The 17,701-nt window shown below is 51.9% G+C and overlaps 7 protein-coding genes across 7 annotated transcripts; 2 read left to right on the forward strand and 5 right to left on the reverse strand.

The window, feature by feature from the left end:
• Window positions 1-1,103: 1,103 nt before the first annotated feature.
• On the reverse strand, window positions 1,104-2,302 carry POSPLADRAFT_1055161 (hypothetical protein; the record flags this gene model as incomplete). Its single annotated transcript, XM_024480606.1, has 2 exons — window positions 1,104-1,699; window positions 1,759-2,302. The coding sequence occupies 2 exons, from the start codon at window positions 2,300-2,302 to the stop codon at window positions 1,104-1,106; spliced, it is 1,140 nt and encodes a 379-aa protein (XP_024341335.1).
• A 901-nt stretch (window positions 2,303-3,203) lies between these two features.
• POSPLADRAFT_1055162 (hypothetical protein) lies at window positions 3,204-4,463 on the reverse strand (the record flags this gene model as incomplete). Its single annotated transcript, XM_024480607.1, has 3 exons — window positions 3,204-3,236; window positions 3,287-3,606; window positions 3,680-4,463. 3 exons carry the CDS (start codon window positions 4,461-4,463, stop codon window positions 3,204-3,206), a joined length of 1,137 nt encoding a protein of 378 aa, XP_024341336.1.
• A 589-nt stretch (window positions 4,464-5,052) lies between these two features.
• Window positions 5,053-6,968, reverse strand: POSPLADRAFT_1045563 (glycoside hydrolase family 28 protein; the record flags this gene model as incomplete). Its single annotated transcript, XM_024478797.1, has 12 exons — window positions 5,053-5,194; window positions 5,248-5,334; window positions 5,392-5,438; window positions 5,491-5,536; window positions 5,592-5,739; window positions 5,793-5,876; window positions 5,944-5,986; window positions 6,049-6,162; window positions 6,289-6,381; window positions 6,435-6,485; window positions 6,597-6,661; window positions 6,767-6,968. 12 exons carry the CDS (start codon window positions 6,966-6,968, stop codon window positions 5,053-5,055), a joined length of 1,122 nt encoding a protein of 373 aa, XP_024341337.1.
• Window positions 6,969-7,930: 962 nt separating this feature from the next.
• Window positions 7,931-8,937, forward strand: POSPLADRAFT_1065623 (hypothetical protein). The gene is made up of 6 exons (XM_024481978.1): window positions 7,931-8,138; window positions 8,192-8,223; window positions 8,276-8,315; window positions 8,374-8,444; window positions 8,508-8,760; window positions 8,818-8,937. The coding sequence occupies exons 1-6, from the start codon at window positions 8,001-8,003 to the stop codon at window positions 8,818-8,820; spliced, it is 537 nt and encodes a 178-aa protein (XP_024341338.1). The 5' UTR covers window positions 7,931-8,000; the 3' UTR covers window positions 8,821-8,937.
• A 382-nt stretch (window positions 8,938-9,319) lies between these two features.
• Window positions 9,320-12,150, reverse strand: POSPLADRAFT_1137701 (hypothetical protein; the record flags this gene model as incomplete). The annotated part of the gene is made up of 5 exons (XM_024484822.1): window positions 9,320-10,072; window positions 10,131-10,303; window positions 10,356-11,595; window positions 11,651-11,785; window positions 11,887-12,150. The coding sequence occupies 5 exons, from the start codon at window positions 12,148-12,150 to the stop codon at window positions 9,320-9,322; spliced, it is 2,565 nt and encodes an 854-aa protein (XP_024341339.1).
• Window positions 12,151-13,307: 1,157 nt separating this feature from the next.
• On the forward strand, window positions 13,308-14,695 carry POSPLADRAFT_1039435 (glycosyltransferase family 2 protein). Its single transcript, XM_024477540.1, has 3 exons — window positions 13,308-13,417; window positions 13,666-14,214; window positions 14,275-14,695. Exons 1-3 carry the CDS (start codon window positions 13,358-13,360, stop codon window positions 14,656-14,658), a joined length of 993 nt encoding a protein of 330 aa, XP_024341340.1. The 5' UTR covers window positions 13,308-13,357; the 3' UTR covers window positions 14,659-14,695.
• An 870-nt stretch (window positions 14,696-15,565) lies between these two features.
• On the reverse strand, window positions 15,566-17,101 carry POSPLADRAFT_1168715 (hypothetical protein). The gene is made up of 2 exons (XM_024488022.1): window positions 16,326-17,101; window positions 15,566-16,267 (listed from the first exon to the last, which is right to left on the reverse strand). The coding sequence occupies exons 1-2, from the start codon at window positions 17,089-17,091 to the stop codon at window positions 15,834-15,836; spliced, it is 1,200 nt and encodes a 399-aa protein (XP_024341341.1). The 5' UTR covers window positions 17,092-17,101; the 3' UTR covers window positions 15,566-15,833.
• Window positions 17,102-17,701: the final 600 nt, after the last annotated feature.

The following is a 17,701-nucleotide window of genomic DNA, read 5'->3' on the forward strand; positions in this document are numbered from 1 at the left end:
AGCTACAGTCCCTCCGCATCATCAACAACCTTCGACCGCGGCCAAATGCTCTCTTCACCGCCGCGCGATTTACCCGCCTGCCCCAACAGGTTGTATTCGTCCTTGTACGACAGCTGATTGAGGCGATGGGATGCCCGAGATGGACTAGCACGACACCAGATAAGCTCGGGCGCACTCTCGGCTCTGCCTCGCCGCTTCCCCATCTACAAGCACTCGATGCACGCGCCGGGCACGAGGCTCGTGTGTGCGGAAGCCCTGCACCCCAGAACGGGCGATCCGCGATGACAGCAACCCGGCTCCCAGGTGTGCGGCGTCTTGACATAACAAGCCCTGCTTGATTTGTCGCGTACAATGCCAATGACATGCTCTCACTTACGAACCGGGGTGCAGCCAGTCGTACGATTGGAATTGTAATGTGATGTGGACAACGCATGGGTCTGACCGCGGCCTCGGCCAGTTCCAGGCTTTTGGGTGTGAACGGCGCAATATATAAGACGGCCCATCTCGGTCGATGTTCCTCAGTCCTCGACACGCCTTGCAACTCCAATTGCACCAACCGCCATTCCTATAACTTACCACATAATGTCTGTAAGTACACAACTCAACGTTCCGCGTGAGAGGACCAATAACTTACCTGATTGACTTCAGGACACCGTGAAGTGCGCTAACACTCAAGCCAACGGCGGCACCTGCTCCTGGCCGGCTTGCGGCTGTGCCGAGCCCCCTAAGAGCAAGTAAATTGGCTGAGTACCACAGTGGCGCTTTCATGTACGCCTCCAGCCTTAAATTTTAAATCTCTCGCACTAATTAGTCCTTGCTTAGGATCGTCACTGTGCGCTCGCGCCAGCCGTAGTGGTTGGACACAGGGTTGCGGGGGTATCTGCTGGATGTATCAATATTGTAATCATACGCGACAGAACTCGCATTTGACGAAGTGATACCGTTCGATGAACCACACACAGGACATGACTGCAGTTCCGACAGTTTTATTGAGAACACAAATATCCAACGATCTGCGACAAAGCTATGGTATCCGAGTAATTCCTGCTAAAGTTCCAAAACATCAATCCGAGAGTCCAGAGGCATCCTGGGTCATTGGGCATCTAGCAGGAGCGTTCTAACATCCGTTTAAAGCGTTCCTTGACGGCGGACTCTTCCACGGGCAGCCCCAATGCGAACCAGCGTGGCTTGATGATGGGCTTTGGCGAATCTCGTCTTGGCGTTCGTTTCCCTCTCTCCTTGACGAAGTCCACAGTAACGCCAAGTACGATATTGGTCCTGCGCAAAGTTGATCCCAAGCGAGCGGCGATTGCAGCTCCTAGCTGAGTCCTCCATGTTTCGTCGGCGCTGCTGTAATGAAGCACGTCATCGAAGACTTCCAGTGAGACCACGACGGCAACCTTTTTGACAGTCCGTCCGATTTTCTCGATTGTCTTGTCTACATGCGTCCAGTCCACCTTGTCCACGCATCGCATGACCGTCCTGATAGAGCTGCCGGACATTTGCACTGAACTCGCGACCTGTGGGTGCACGCGCATTTCGAGCCGGATCTCACGGAGCTGCAAAGAGCGCAGAGATGCGAGCGCGTGCGGTACCCATGCGACATAGTCTCGAGCATCGTCTCCGGCGCGTACCTCCATGTTTGCCGTAAACTTCCTGATACCCGTGTTGAAGATGAGACCCCACAGGCCCATATCACCTGCTGCATTTTTTCTGTAAATTACGAAGCAGCACCGGTCGTGAACACAGAAAACGCACAGTTTGCTCGGCGGGAAGAATCATGCTGAAAGGTGACACGCATCTCCTCGAGTAGGCGGCCTGCAGCTTGGAGTAGCTGTCGCACGCTGTCATCATTCACAGAGGGCGACAGTGTGATGGACAGAATACGGAGACGGAAGCGGACGGCCCCACTCGTCAGCCAGCGGAGAACCGAGTCGTCCATGCCGTCGAGAGCGAGTTCTTGTATAAATTCGTCTGACGACGGTATGACGGGGTGTAATTCAGGACCTTCTACGCCCTTTGTCCATGCGATACGCCCCAGACGAAGTGAAGATAGCTGTGGGAAAGCGAACAAGAAGGTGGCCAGGTCCTCCGTATATCCCCCGGAGATCTCGAGCGTTTTGACCATCGGGAAGTACGGAAATTTCAGGTTCTGCGCATACCAAGCCATCCTGGGGAACTGGACAGTGTGGAACCGTTGGAGCACCAAACGTCGCACATACGGAGCGACGTTGTGGAACGACGTCAGATACTTGCGGAAGGCCTGAGCAAGGTTGCTGCTAAACTGGATTGTCTCGAACATATGGAGACGAGTGGTGTGGAGCCATGAACTACATGTCAAGCTACAGGCGGCCAGTGCTCTGTGGTCGTCCCAGAGAAAATCCATGATGTGATCGCACACCTCTTGAGGAAGGCAAGTAGACCTCGAAACGGTGGTCGTGTCTTCAGATGCATATTGAGAATCAGATTTTCAATGATAGATGGACTAGGGAAAACTTACGGTCACACAACCCCCCGAGAGAGCCCCTCGTACAAAGTGCGCTGACGTGCGGGAAGATCAGTCTAGGTTGTGTTCGGAGATGACTGTAATGATCAGAACGCATACCTGCCACCTTGTCTGGAACGACAATTTAAAGCAACGCGAGACTCGCTTAGAACGCCGTTCTCGGTGACGTCTTGACAACCCACATCTTCTTGCATTTCAGGCAGATCAGGCAGTAGAAACGGAGACAGGAACGTAGTGACAGGCACGCAGAGAGTTTGCAAGACTAGACTGAAGGAGTGGGAAAGACTCTGAAAAACGAACAGTAGGAGTACTTATAGCAGGTCCCAGTGCATTCAAAGTCCGCCACACCTTCTGTGGTCTGTGACAGGGATTAAACTTCATCATGGTGAGGAAGGAAGGAGGGTTACTGTGTTTGGAGAACAGCATGACGTACCAGCACGCCGATCGATCGTCCCTCTTCACCCGAGCCCCAGCTCGCGATTGTTAGACACGGCAACATTAGACTCCATCCTTCATTTGTTCCTCAGCCCTCAAAATCTGGTATATAGCACATTGTCATAGATGATACGGGCGCATAATAAACCGGTTATAACGTCCAAACGATACAGACAGAAAACGATACAAGAGCGATAAAGATGCGACTCCATTGTCCATCGAGCCGAGATCTCAATATATCCAGGCGTACTTATGTTCCAAATCAGAGCGACCCTCTCTCCGTCTTGCTAGAGTCCTGCAATGTGCGGCAACACGCATGCCACAAGTTTGAGGCCCTTGAAGTACGCATGCAACGATAGACATCGCCTCCTTTGTCCAGCCAGGATAATTGATCCTATTGTGTACGTTCACGATGAAGTACGGCGGACAGGGAGTCCTCTCCGCGACGCTACACGCGATGGCCTTCCAGTTGACGGCAATGAGATCGTTGCGCTCGTAGAAGGACAGTTGCACCGTCACTTCAATTTTGCTGACGCGAGAAGAGTGTATCTTGCTGAGGAGAAGCGCAGCAAGGTGGTGCTCGTGTGTCCAAGAAAATTCCCTCCAGTTGTAAATTATTTGGATGTGGAGAGCGCGAAGATGATGGTTGCAAAGAACCTCGCGTTCTTGCAGGTACTCGATTGCGGGAATATTTATCAGACGAGTACGTAGCAACAGGGGTAGAAAGCCCGTATTTACCTAACTTTCCGTCCGTTTGAGCTCTATTGGCGATGGTGATTGTCACCTCTTCTAGAGAGCTCAGCGGCGACTCCAAAATGCCGTACAACTGCTCCGCGTCTGCGATGTTTCCTACTGGAAATTGCAGAATGCGAAGTTGATAAGGAGATATGATTTTCAAAAGCCGTTTCACGAGGTTCTTGCTCGCATTTTGGACGTTGAGAGTGGTCAAGAAACCATGCATCTGTGGCGCGAGGTCTCGCACTCTAACCGGATCGATTGTGAACATGGTAACATTATCCAAAGCCAACGACGAGAGCGTAGATGCATGGGACATCAGAAGCACGAGCTCGATGTCAGTGATTTCCATCCTCTTCAGAGAAAGCGTCTTGATGTGGGATATGGCTCGCGGGCTCAAAGCGTCCTCCTTGTAACACTTCGACATGTCACCCCGACTGCGGTCTTTCGCAACAACTGCAGGGCCAACTGTAATGTGGCGGACCCCAGGGAATACAGAAGGCACGAGCTGGCCGATCCCGACGAAAGTCGGCACCTCGAGCTCACGAACCCACCTCGCTACATGGGGTGCGTTTTGGAGTCTCTGCGTCCAGTTAGCGATTGAGTCTGTATCTTCTGGCACGCGCAGCGTCCGGAAGAGATGCAGGCGGGCACTTGGTTCCCATGCCCGGCACGTGAGACTGCAAGCCGCCAGGGTACTGGAATTGTCGGACAGTTGCTCTATGATGAGATCGTACATCTCTTGAGGTATAAGAACTGAGAAGACATCTTCTGACTCTAATGTCATTTGGGTGCCTGTGGCTTTTGATCAGCGATTTGCGAGACACGCGTCAATGTTAAATGAGGAACTTATTAGTGGAGAAAGAACAAAGGTTAGCTATGAGATCAATATGAAAAGGTTGGACCGGTGACTGACGACGGCGAGCGGGTGGTGGTTTGGGTCAAAGGTGTGGCGTCTTCGATAGTAATGGTCGACGAAGGTGTGCCTCGTGCGAAAAGGTCCGGCCCGTACTTTGATCGGATCCAGAAATTCAGCTGAGGACGCTTGAGTGCTCGTCGTGCGGCGTCGTGCGGCGTCGTGCAGAAGGCACAATTATCGATGCGTACGGCTTGCTCTCGATAAGTTTGTGGAACACTTAGAGTGTAAAGATCAGCTGAAGCTTATTTACAAATCCCTTCGATGCGTTCACCCGTGGGTCAAGACTGCGGAAAGCGGGCTGCAGATGTCGTGTTCACACGGTGATATATTGAAACGCAGTCCACAAACAGACGACACAGTTGCGAAGCTAGAACAAAGGTTTGTCATGTTTTCATGCCGATAGTCGTCGAACCTGATGACTAGTGTGAAAACAATGCGACCGATCAAGTCCTGATACTCAGAACGATCCACCATTGATCTGTACGATGAGGGTTGTGAGTGGACATTCGACTATCATAATTGGTCTTACCGTTGCCTTGTCAGCATCGATGGTGCCAGCTTCACCTCCTGTGGTAGTGAGTTCCGACCAGTCCCACGTGCTGGATAAATATTTCAACACGCGCATTTGGGTCTAACTGTTAGTAAGCCATACCCATAGCAGTTACCACAGTCAACTGTCACTCTCTCTGCATTCGAATCCACTTCGACAGTGGTAGGGCTTCCTATAAAGTTGACGTTGCTAAATCCCCGATGCAATCAATCGTCTTCTCAATGCATTGTAGTAGCAAACGCTTACCTGATTGTAGTATCGTTTCCCGGAGTGCTTGCGTCTTCGGGATAAGACTGCATGGGTCCGATGAGACATACAGCAATGTTCACGTGTATGGAGACACACCTGTGAGACCAGGACACCGTACTTCGTACATCCGGATATGTTGTTCCTATTGTCGTAGTGATGAGCCCTTCAAAGCCCCGCTGCAGCAGTTGGCCACGCACCCTGTATACGTTACATTACTGACGGCACCGCTGGTGGCGGCACTATCCACCTTGATGCGTGTGCCATACATCGAGTTTACGACGGTGTTTCCTATGAACGTAACTCCTGAAACATATTTTCCAGACGAGATAGATCCAATTGACATTCCTAGATAAGACATTAGGCTCAAAATATGGTGAAAAGGATACATGTATGCGTACCGTGTCCGCCAGAGCAATAGTTGCCTTCAAATAGGATATTAGATCCTGCGTTGATTGCCACGCAGTCATCTTGATTTTCAACAACTGATCCGAATCCACGCAATTAGATACGATCTCCCAATACAAACCATCGAATTGAAGCATAACACACCAGAATTCATAATCGTGAGATCAGAAGCAGAGACGTCGAATCCCTTCAATGCAGTGATTAATCTTGGATATGACAGCTCAGAACAGAATTTCGGACACGACATACATCGGTATTATGACCGCCTTCAGTATTCCCGGCTGTGTTGTTGACTGTGACATGGTTTATGGTCAAGGGGCCAGCAGGCTCTACGGAGATCGCCTGCGCTGGGGAGTTCAGTATCTGTAAGAGTGGTGAGAATGCGATCAAACATGGTATATGCTGCATGAAAAGATACGCGCGATGAAGTTCTGAAAATATCCAGAGGCTTCGATCCTGTCATGATGACGCTTTGAGTCAAGGGTGTACTGCACTGGTCTTGAAGACGAACCTCATAAACGGGTGCGGTTTAGGTTTTCCGCCATTTGTACCCAGACCATCCCAGTAATAGGCGCCATTGCCCTGCAGGTCATATGTATACGTTTTTGTGACCACTGTACTGCGGAACTACATACATTGAAAGTGTTACCAGCGCCGTCAAAGGTTATGCCAGTTCCCTCTGCAAGCTGTCACTGACCACTTTCAGGCGAAATGATGAGAAGCATACCAAATAAGATCAAAGGCCCCGATGCTGCGTACGTCATGTTACGTTGAACCGTCCTGAACGCTGTGAGTACAAGAAGAAACTCACATGTGGTATTAGCAAACGTCACTTCACCTGCCATCGTGACAAAAGCGCCATCTGCATACTGGACGGGTAGAGGTGAGAGCAGAACGATTAGATACTGACAAACACTGACACTCATTGTGACGGTATCTGAGCATGATTGAAGGATAAGCGAGCAACACAACGTTGGGAAGCTCTCTAAGTGACGATACCTACCTCCGTCGGGGACGGTGAACGATTCAATTACGACATAGGAGCAATTTGACAAGTCAGAGGCTGACGCCACAGAGTTTACAGTGCAGGCTAGTTGCGTGCTCTCCGTGAAAGGGACCGCAAGGATAGAGACACTGAAGATTACGAGGATGGTCAATATACCTAGCATGATTTTGCGAGGGGCGACTGGAGAAGCGCAATCTAGGGATCCGGGCTCGTTGTAGTCAGCCCCTCTTATGTGATTGGCAACAAAGCCATGGAGCCTTTCGATTGTCGATGTCCACAGGACCTGACTCACCTCGGGACTCTTCGAAGACAGGATTGACTGATGTAGTCACGTCAAGGCGGCCCGGCATCTGGATGAAGGTTCATTCGTGCAGAAGAAAGGTAGTAATCAAGAGAAAACAAAAAAATTGGAACTTGCGACGGGGATACGTGGAGAAACAGCATGGTCGTGTTTATAGTAGTATGCTCACGGTCACCGCACCCTCAACAGACAGTGTCATTTCTGTACGGCAGCGGCCCGCATACAGAAGGTAGATGTCGTAATGGAGAGCCACAAAAGATCATAAGACCGGACAGCATCACAGGAGATGTTAGTCAACCTCTTAAACCGTGAGCTGCACAACTCCCTCGCTCGCATGAGCTTGGGAATTCAAAGAATACCTTCACATAAAGACTGTAGGGGCATCAATGGGATTACAGATCTCTCGCTGAAATGTCCGACTGAACCGGAAACAGGCGGCCCGCTGGATCTAGCGAAATCTAGCCGAAGCATACGGATTTAAGTTCATTAGGCATGCAGTGCACTTACTTCAAACGCGATAACATCTCGGCAATTGAGTAGTATTAGTGTGCACTATAACGGGTGACTGCTCGTATACTGGTGTATTTTGAGAAGTATCCAGCATACCAGGTGGCGACCAGATGGCGAAAGACAGTGGGTGAAGCGCAATTGAAGTCAATCGTCGAGACCGCAGTACATAAAGGCCCAAATTCAAATCTGCAAAGTCTTCCAGCTGACTAAGCTGTCCATTTATGGAAAAGCACACTCACGCCCGATTCAGATCTGACGCTCATTGCGAGCGTCTATGCAACGTGCCTTGCAGTTGTTCTCCGCCACACCGACCACCGCTTGGCGTACGCCCGCAACCCACTGGGTTCAACCGACTAGTACCTTGCCGTTATCCCTGTGGCCATTATGTCAACAGATACCACCAGCTCTGGGGCGACACGTCCAAATCCCGGGCGAGCGAACTCAAATGGTAAAAGCGCGCGTCAGGGAGAGAGAGCAAGTTCTGTGTATCAGACAGATAATGGCAGGCCTATGCTGCCTTTGGTATGTTTTTATTCTCCATTCATTAGTAACATAATTAAAGACGCACCTTTAAGGGTTCCTCGCGCCCGAAAAGCTACAAGGAGAAGTACGCCGCCGTGCTCTCTATATCATGACGAGTTCTAGACGTCCATATGCAGATTCCAAGCTCTCCGCGAGACCTATGAGCGGGTCACGAATGTCTGTATCCCATTTCATCTACCCTTCCCCTAATTAATTCAGGTTTTCATGGGCGCAGACGAAGGATCGATATGAGAGGGACCTCGCGACTGCGAACGACAAGATTAAGAGATTGCAAGCAGAGTGCAAGTGCGTAATTCTTGCACTCACTCTCTAAGATAATGCATGTATATTGACCTATGCTCATTGTAGTCTCCTACTCGACGCGGTCGACATCGCCGCTCCCGCGCAGGCAACATTGATGCACTACCTGTCACAAGACCCTATACCACCACAATACCATTCCTACCAGGTTCCATTTTCCGCTGAGCCCCCACCAGTGACGGCGCCTCCACCGCCCCCTCCTCCTCCCCCGCCTCAGCCAACGCAGCCGCCTCTCGACCCTCCTGTCCGTTCACGACGCCGATCAGGACCGCATACCAACGGTAATGGGGTGAAGCGAAAGGTGGGCCTATCTTGTCTATTCGTAGATTCTCATCATTGAAAGGCGGGTATATCTCAGTGAAAATTACCACTCTGTGTCTCTTGCGTGTTTTATCACTTATTCTTTTTGTCTTGTACTTTCGCTGTAGTGGATTTTTGTTCTCGAATACCATGCACGCTTTGCTGCAGTGCTTAGCTCAACGATTGTCGATGGGACATGAGACATGTCTCTGAGTGGTCTCAAGCTAAAACAGGAGGTCATCTATGCTGCCAGCGCTGAATCAATCTGTGACGGGTGATACTTTTCAACATCTTGCATGACCACTGACAACCGATTTTGAGGGTCCAAACGTGGTTCTTCACCGTATGTTTCTATCCCATTGATGCATATAACCCCATAGCATCACAACCAAATGAACCAATCGAAGAGACATACAGTCTGGGGTCACAACATATGAATACTGGCAATTAACGCGCAGAACAGACACAAGTCGACGCCCTGCTCTGATATATGTCCAACGCAACATCCGTATATGTTTACGATGCAGGCTTTGTCGTCCCTGCGTTTACTCGGGAATACTTTAGAGCTTTGAAGAGCTGCTACCTACCGCCGCCGATGTCTTGGACCGCTTCGCCTTCGATGCGCCACTTATGGAACCCTCTGATTTTCGCTTCCCTTTGCTCGTACTCCGGGTCGTCAAGTTGAGGGATTGTTCCGTTCCGTAGGATCCAAAGATGAACTGGTCCTTCTTGGTGCTGCTATCGTCCACCCATTGGGACTTGTTGGTTATGACGGCCTCGTAGAAAATCCTGATGATCGCTTGGTGGCTCGCCAGATCCGGAGATGTCGCGAGAGGTCGGCTGGCAGCCGTTTCGGCAGGCATCGTGCAGATATCAGCAGAGTAATCCCTAGGGCGTTCGTCTGCTCGTTCTTGATCGTTTTGGGGTACGCTGCCAAGAACAACGCCTGAGAGCTTCTCGATCTCCTCGTTGACACTGTGCGAGTTATAGTGGTTTTGGCACATGATAGCGACTTTGTTGAGCAAATCCTTGAGCTGTCGATGAGCAACAGGTTTGAATGGAACGGAGCCGCTCTGCATTTGAAGAAGCTTGCCCTCCCCACCAACGTCTTCGCCCTTGTTATTATCGTGAAATTTATCGTATGTGTTGATGATGTGGTCCATGAGACCTTTCGGATCATCGCTCAGGCCGTGTTCGTGAAATCTAAGCACGAGCCAGTTGAGCAAGTGAACGAAGGACTCTATATCATCCGAAAGCTCATGTCGCTTCTGGGGGTACTTTAAAAGCAGTGCAGACATGAATTGCCATGTTCCCTGGGTCCATAGCATACATTTATTAGCATTGATCCGCAATAGAGACGCAGCAACTCACCGAACGAGCGACTTGCGTGGGACCTTTGGGTAAATCTGCTTTAGGCTTGGACAGATCCCAGTCTATTAGAATGCCCAACACCAAGTTTCCCGCGGCGTCCACTTGTAACATGACGTTGTTGTCACTAATGTCCCGGTGGAGGATCCCAGCGCGTTCCCATGCGTCTTTGTGGGCTGGAAATGAGATATGAGCAGACATCTATCCAGAAAGCTCTGCGGGACTCACCAATCAAAGCATCCAGTAGAGCGGTTGCCAAGCTCAAAGAGTGTTTATAATGCGTCAAGTTCACGTAGACTTCGTCGCAAATCAAGCGATAGTGGATGCGGCCAATAGGGCGCTCTGCCTCCTCCTCAACCGGCGCGTATATTTGCGTCAGAGTACGCTGGACGTTCTTTGGATCTTTGAGGTCTCCAGTACGGACATCACCTCCGCTAAGAGGTCTATCGATGTTCCGAACTTTGTGCTTCCACAGGTGGACATATACTTCGTGCTCCGGTTTGATGTCAGGAGAGTCAACACGCCAAGTCTCTCCCATGAAAACGAGTCGTTTTCTTCGTATGTCGTAGGCCACACTGCCTTTAGTTGATCGTCCCGTTGGAGAATACGTCGTGTGTGAGGGCTTCCCGGTGAGGTAAGTGTACACTGCAGATGCACCGTCTTCGTCGATGCCATCAAAAGAACCATTTGGACCCTCGTCTGATTCTGTGAACAGTAGGTCCTTCTCCGGAACAATCACCTTGTAGATAGGCCAGCGACTATCCATTGCTGTCTCATAGAATTCTAGATGGTAGGAGGACAGGCGCGCCTCCCTTGTGGCCGTGTCCTTCCAGGCGTTCATGTCTTCGATTTCTTGATCAGTGGCCTCCACAACCGTCGGGTCATAGCCGCGCTCTGCTTGAGTCATCAAACCATACTTGTATAGGAACCTAAACAAGATATGGCCTGGGTCGTTGATGAAATCGAACGATGTGGAAACTATAGCGCCCCATCTGTCCCATCGTATCAAGCGGGCGTAAGAGCCAACAATGACGATAGTGAAGCAGAACTGTCGGGGCTGAAAGCGCAGAACATTTGTCGCATATTCGATGAGTTGACCCCTGGCTTGCTTCGAAAGAGGGTTAGACGGCAGAAATGGCACGGCGGCTTCAGTTTCATGCGACGCCTCGCTCGGAATGCCAAATGGTAGATATTTGGTAGTAGCTTTCTTGAATTCCACAACAAGAGATGCCCAGGCCCAGGAAGTGACACCTCGATAGCTGCCATCCGCGTGTGCATAGCACTTTCGGGCGTCTGGTCTATCCGGATAGATAATGATGTTTGATTTCTTCTTTCCGTCGTCTTTGTTGATGCTATTGTCTGGGTTCTGTCCCGTATACTTGGCAACGAGTCTGTAGCACTTCTCTTGAACACCAGCTCCCAGCCTGTTCTTCCAGCTAAGGTCGAGTGGCGTCTGTATGTTCTCACACTGCACAGACACATAAGTTCATAAGGACATGAGACGTATGAGCAAGAGTACCCACGAACGGAACATACATGTCCGTCTCCTTGTCCGCCTTGAGTTTGGTTACAAACTTGGTTGATGCAAAGCTAGCAAGCACATCGTCTGGAAGGTCGCCACAGGGAGCGAAGTCTTGCACAAATTGACAGACGGGCACCTGAACGTATTTTCCGGTATTCATCTCCTTATCAAGCCCTTCACAGTAAATGGGGAGGCCGGGATTCTCCTCTATGCTAGTGGCAGCCTTCTCCTGCTGACTGAACGGTCTTGCACGCCGGGGGCTGAGATAGGTTCAGAAGGAGGAGTGGATGGTAGATCCTTCGCAGCAACAACTCGCGGTAGAGCGCGAGGTGCATCAAAGTGATTGGTAGCTCCGGGAATGTCAACGGTAGCAAATCCCGAGGCTTTTGGTAAAACTTCCTCAGGTAAAACTTCGGACGGTCTGCGAGGAGTCTCGACGAATTCAAATTCGAGGGCAGTCTCTACTGTAGCGGGAGTTTCCTGGTAAGAATCAACCGCCATGACGAAGAGCTATCGCGTCCATACCTACCGCAGCCCCGCGAGACCACATGACTATAGCTTGTGGCCTAGCCACGCCTCAAAGTATCCGCGATAGCTACCAGATTGACAGTTTCTTTGTTTTTAGCGGAGAGATGAATCTCAGAATCCCATCACAAGACCACTATGTCTCCTGACGCACCAGTTGGCCACGGACGAGTCACGTAGATCGGGGCGTGTATGCATGTGTTTCGTATGTCACAATGCGTATCGTGAGTGTTCTGTGGCAAATTGGTAATCAATGGATGGTACACGAGAATATGGCGTTTTGAGGCTCACGTACTGGGAGCGAGCAAAGCCTCATTAGCAGCTGAATTTTTCCATCGGTGCGCTTCTCGTAAGTCAGTGTCACAAGGGAACACCGAATTCGCAACGACATCACACTGACAATAGCTGCATGTTTGATCTACGCGTGTCGAACCGTCCTATCACGTCGTCGCGACCTCGTTTTACCAATGCTCAAGTCAATTTCCGAAATCATGGACAGCAGTGTGTACGGTGCCAATGTCTTGTATACGGTTAGACTGGAGTATATGTAATAACGTCGTATCTGGCAGTACCCGGTAGATTCGACTTCAAGGTGTAAGATGATCGTCCGTCGGAGGTCTTGGCCCTGAACCCAGAATTGTATTGGCATACCTATACGCTCAATGCTATTGTGTGAAGGTTTCTAGAGATACCGCGCAGAGGAAAGCTGACTTGTCTGACAGGATCGAGTGTCCCAAACCCTATTTTCAGCAAGCTAGTATCCGCGTGCTGGAATCAATACCGTTTCAATACGACCGACCCCGTCTTGCTTATCCTGTGGTGGTGATAGTACCTTACACATTATGATGGTGGAATATGGCCCAGACAAAATCAAGTGCATGGCGTTTGCCAGCGTTACCTCCCAAATTCCGCAAGAAGAGTAAGATTATAGCAAATACAGCCCGACAAAATAAAGGATAACGGCAACGCAGGCGCTTATTTAGCTAAATAGTAGCGCCCATGCTTGCCAACGCCCACAGCTTGTTTCGTGTCTGGCATCTGCCACTGCTTTTAGCACTGCATCTTCATTGCCCATCGGCATCGCAGACCATTCCTATACCTCGCTGCATCATTATAGTCCCTCCTTAATTCTTCAAAGCAAGTTTGGTCCATGAGAAAGCCTATGACGACCCAATAGACTTCTATGGACAGATCTACCCTTCTATACGGGAGCCTGGCGGTGCTCGCCGTCACATTTGTTACCGTGAGTGCGTGTCCATGTCGTCAATGTCAAAAACGAGCCCCTACACCCTTTACCTCTGTGGGGGGTGGGGGGGGGGACTCAGTTCTATATGATGAGCACCAGATCATCCTTGTTCTACGAGTCGCGGGCAATATGCGCCGTGGCGAGGACGAGAACTGCCGGTCATGACCTCTAATGGTCTATACTGATATACTACGCTCTACTTCTGCTGTGTAGTCCGCCCTTACTGACGCTTTCTCGCCGATTAGTGCTACGTGGCGCTCCTCATCCTCTCGCCCGCGCCACGTAAATCCCGTCCCTCAGAGAAGACATATCGCTCTGCGAAGTCACCCAAAGATTCTCAACCCCTCAATTCCATCACGGACTCCGCGAGCGTCGACCTGACCGTCGTCGTCCCCGCGTACAACGAGACTGAGCGCATGCCGGGCATGCTCCAGGCTGCCATCAACCACCTGTCGAAACCCGCGCTCCGGAACCGGACGTACGAGCTCGTCATCGTCGATGATGGGAGCTCCGACGGGACGGCGGACCTCGCACTCAAGTTTGCGCTCGGCTGTCCGAAGAGCGATATTCGCGTCGTGCGGCTGGAGGAGAACGCAGGCAAGGGTGGCGCGGTGCGACACGGAATGTTGCATGGGCGAGGCCGCCGGCTGCTGTTTGTGGACGCAGACGGAGCGAGCCGGTTCGAAGACTTGGAGCTGTTGTGGAAGGAGATGGACCGGATAGCGCCGAACGAGGAGGCTGCTGTAGCGGTGGGGAGTCGTGCTCACTTAGTGAAGACTGAGGCGGTGGTGAAGGTGCGCACGGCTGTCCAGCTCATCTCTCGTGACTGTAGCTGATATGTATTATCTTCTCAGCGCTCTGTTCTGCGAAACATTCTCATGTATGGGCTGCACACGATCCTGCGCATCGTTGGCGTCGGCCACATCCGCGACACACAATGCGGCTTTAAGCTGTTCTCGCGAGCCGCAGCGCAGCGCATCTTCCCGTACCAGCACCTCACCACATGGATCTTCGACGTCGAGCTACTTCTGCTCGCGAAGCAGCTACGCATGTCGGTCGTGGAGGTGCCGATCGAGTGGCACGAGGTATCTGGGAGCAAGTTGAATGTGGTGACGGACTCGCTGCAGATGCTGAGGGATTTGCTTGTGCTGAGAGCGAACCACCTGCTAGGGCGGTGGAAAGTTGCGCCTGCTGCTTTGCGTACAGGTACTGTAGAGGACAATGGGCAGAAGCAGTGATACATTCACATGGCCTCCAGGATGCATCGTTTGCGGGACGTTATGAGTAAAACGAAGTGATAAGTGGCGCTGTGAATCTGGTAATACCATTGTGCGGCTCATCGACACGCGCGAGATCCTCCCAATGCTAATTACCTGCTCCCGCTCGACATGGGGTCCCGAATACTTGAAGGTGCGCACGAGTAATGGGACATTCCTAGATAAGACTGCATACTCATCAGAGGTGCATATGCGTGCAGGACTCACGCTGAGTTTTAGAGGATGCATGTTGAAATTAGTCAGCAGTCCTGTACGTGAATTAAGCCTCAAATATGTTGAGTCTTTGTCCTCTGATGTAGGCCTATCCAGAACTTGACCTCTGCCAATACACTGGCACGTCTCGCGATTAGTCCTTCAGCTGGGACAGCACATTGTAGAGCACACCCGGGCCAGTAACACGTATGGTCGAATCAGCGCTTTTGTCTCCTAAGCCGCACCTGCCCTCGGGCAGATCCATCTGCACGACCATCCGTTCGATGTGTTACACTTATGAATTGTCCGCTTGGACTCAGGCGGCGGGATCGCGACCGCTGCTGCCACGAACCTCACCTAAGTCCTCATGACAACAATTGAGGACAACCCCGAAAAGCCACACAGGAAGTCATGAAGTCGTCAAGAAGCTCATTGAGTTGGACTGTGTTGCCGATTACGAGTTAACGATTGAACAATTTGAATAGGAAAGCGATGCAGGGCGTCGAGTAAAGGGCATTTAGATTATTTATACAGACGTTGCATTCTGGAAGATATCACCACTTGGCCTTCCCACTCATCAACATTTCCTCGCTTCGATCACCTTGGGTCTCTTTTGGAATGTATAATCTCTTTTTGAATCGTGGTATATCGATGCCTCTCTACTTCACCGACAGCTACCGGAGATGCTATAATTATGTTGAGATGGTAATACATATGATGCATTCGAACCCCACCACGCTCCTACTTCCTTGCCACTACCACACACCTGGTCACTCAATGGCAGCCCAGTCTCCGTCCGCCTTAGATCAAGGTCAAGACAGGGCTGACCACTGCACCGTTGCAGATCTCAGAGCGGATTCAGGCGGTCAGAGTCGCTGCCATAGCGCCCTCTGATCAATGTTCGCCAGGCGAACAACCAGACAGTCTTGAGATATAGCGCTGCCCTATGGCGCTTTCACAATGGCGGGATGGAGGCACGGCCACGCAGACCGGATGTCGCATGCTGTGTACGTGCAGTCGAACTCCAGGCGCTTCGTCTCGACCGTCAGCCTGGGGAGCCGCGCAGCCACCTCGTGTGCCACCGCCTTTTCTGACGGCTCTGTCCACGCCATGTGCACGTCAATGGACACGGTGAGCTTGGGGTGCGCGGCAGCCTGGCGCGACAGGTGCAAGTCGATCTGGTCCCAGTCTACCGATGAGAGCCGGCCCTCGTACGGGAGGAGCAGCACGAGCTCGATGCGCCGGATGTCCTCCGAACGCAGCTGCTCGAGCACTTTCGGCGGCCACGCGTGCGCCTCCGAGCGCGCCGTCTCGATCACGAGCCGCAGCGTCCGCAGCGCCGTGTTCGCGCTCAGGCCGATATCGGCCAGGCATCCGTCTGTCGGCACGTCCAATTGGTCGGTCCATGAGCGAGCGATGACGGCAGAGGTACGCACCCAAATCTGCCGCGGAGTTTGCAACGTCGAAGCTGGGTGCGATCACCACGTACTCCAGCGTGCTGCCCGCCTCCTTCAGCAGGTGCCGCACGTGCGGCAGCTGCGCCGGGTCGCCCCAGCAGAGCTCCAGCTTCTGCAGCCGCATCTCGAACACGCCGTTCGTCAGCCATGCCGACGCGAGTGGCGATATGTGCCGTAGTCCGAGCGCTTGAATGTGTTGACGCGAGTTCACTACCGCGGATACTAGCGTTCGATTGCGATGGGACCAGTACACGTCGTACAGCTGCAGACTCGACAGCCGTGGGCACGCGCATAGGACGAGCGGGAAGTCGTTCCCCGCGAATGCGGTGTCTTGTAGCACCAGTGTTCGCACTCTCGGGAAGTACATCTGCAGATTGCGGCGCGTCTCATCGGACATAATGGTCGCGGACCAGTTTCGGAACTTGAGGTGCTCGACTCTGTTGAGCCGGAGCAGGATACGAGGCGCCTCCTGATCGAGCCAGGTGAACGTGCCGTCCATGGTGATCGACAGATCACGGACGTAGGCCGCGAGGTATGGCGCTGCGAGGAGGAGCTCCTCGAATTGTGCATATCGAGGCGATCCAAGCAGATGAACGGAGTGGAAGAAGTGGGAGCGACTTAGGAGGTACCACGCGCGGCAGGTGAGAGCGCAGGCAGCGAGAGAACCGCGATCGTCCGACAGGTACTGGAAGATTTTCTTGCGCACTTCTGTAGGTATTTGGCCGATGGCTGCAATGTTACTCATGTCCTGTCATCAATACCTTCGTAAGACGGTGCAGCGTCAGACATACGCACTGTAACATCGAATACGCACCATCGCGGGTTCGGATGCAGAACGACGGTGAGCTGCTCCGTGGCGTGCGTACCTGCAGACCTGTTATCTGAGATTGACGCGTCAGAGGAAAGCCGTACATACGCCTTGGGTGCCAGGACGAGCGAAGGAGCGGTGGGACGGAGATGTGGGGGCAACGTATAGCGCAGTTGTCAAGCGGCTCGGGACATGGATAGAGACCAGCTAATGCTAATCGGACCTTTCCCGATCAACTCAGATTACTATCTCTGCCGACTTATGAGGTAATTCGCCCTAACCGAATCGTCCCCGGTCAAAGGCAAAACTTTGAAGCTTCTTCCGCTATGTTTCGCGTTCGGGGGTCTCTCCGCTCTCGTGTCTTGCTGGATTACGAGATGATGAGGGCGTGCTTTGCGTTATGTTTTTGTGACTAGACAAGCCTGATCCTTCCTCAAGCGCGTCCGTAGCGAAAATTTCACCGCAATCGAACGCCACCTGCACTTACTGCTGCGCAATATGAGCGTGACGGAAATCCTCCAGTATTACGTAATTATTCAGTAATCTC

The sequence above is a fragment of the Postia placenta genome, assembly GCF_002117355.1.
Source record: "Postia placenta MAD-698-R-SB12 unplaced genomic scaffold POSPLAscaffold_4, whole genome shotgun sequence".
Lineage (NCBI taxonomy): Eukaryota > Fungi > Basidiomycota > Agaricomycetes > Polyporales > Adustoporiaceae > Rhodonia > Rhodonia placenta.

Bases quoted from the DNA above. Each gene is read 5' to 3' on its own strand.
- POSPLADRAFT_1065623 (XM_024481978.1), top strand. From the start codon at position 8,001: ATGTCAACAGATACCACCAGCTCTGGGGCGACACGTCCAAATCCCGGG. The intron at 8,139-8,191 runs GTATGTTTTTAT...CGCACCTTTAAG, and splicing joins GCAGGCCTATGCTGCCTTTG to GGTTCCTCGCGCCCGAAAAG. The intron at 8,224-8,275 runs GTACGCCGCCGT...GTCCATATGCAG, and splicing joins CCGAAAAGCTACAAGGAGAA to ATTCCAAGCTCTCCGCGAGA.
- POSPLADRAFT_1039435 (XM_024477540.1), top strand. From the start codon at position 13,358: ATGGACAGATCTACCCTTCTATACGGGAGCCTGGCGGTGCTCGCCGTC. The intron at 13,418-13,665 runs GTGAGTGCGTGT...CTCGCCGATTAG, and splicing joins TCGCCGTCACATTTGTTACC to TGCTACGTGGCGCTCCTCAT. The intron at 14,215-14,274 runs GTGCGCACGGCT...TTATCTTCTCAG, and splicing joins AGACTGAGGCGGTGGTGAAG to CGCTCTGTTCTGCGAAACAT.
- POSPLADRAFT_1168715 (XM_024488022.1), bottom strand. From the start codon at position 17,091: ATGAGTAACATTGCAGCCATCGGCCAAATACCTACAGAAGTGCGCAAG. The intron at 16,268-16,325 runs GTGCGTACCTCT...ACGTGCCGACAG, and splicing joins AAACTCCGCGGCAGATTTGG to ACGGATGCCTGGCCGATATC.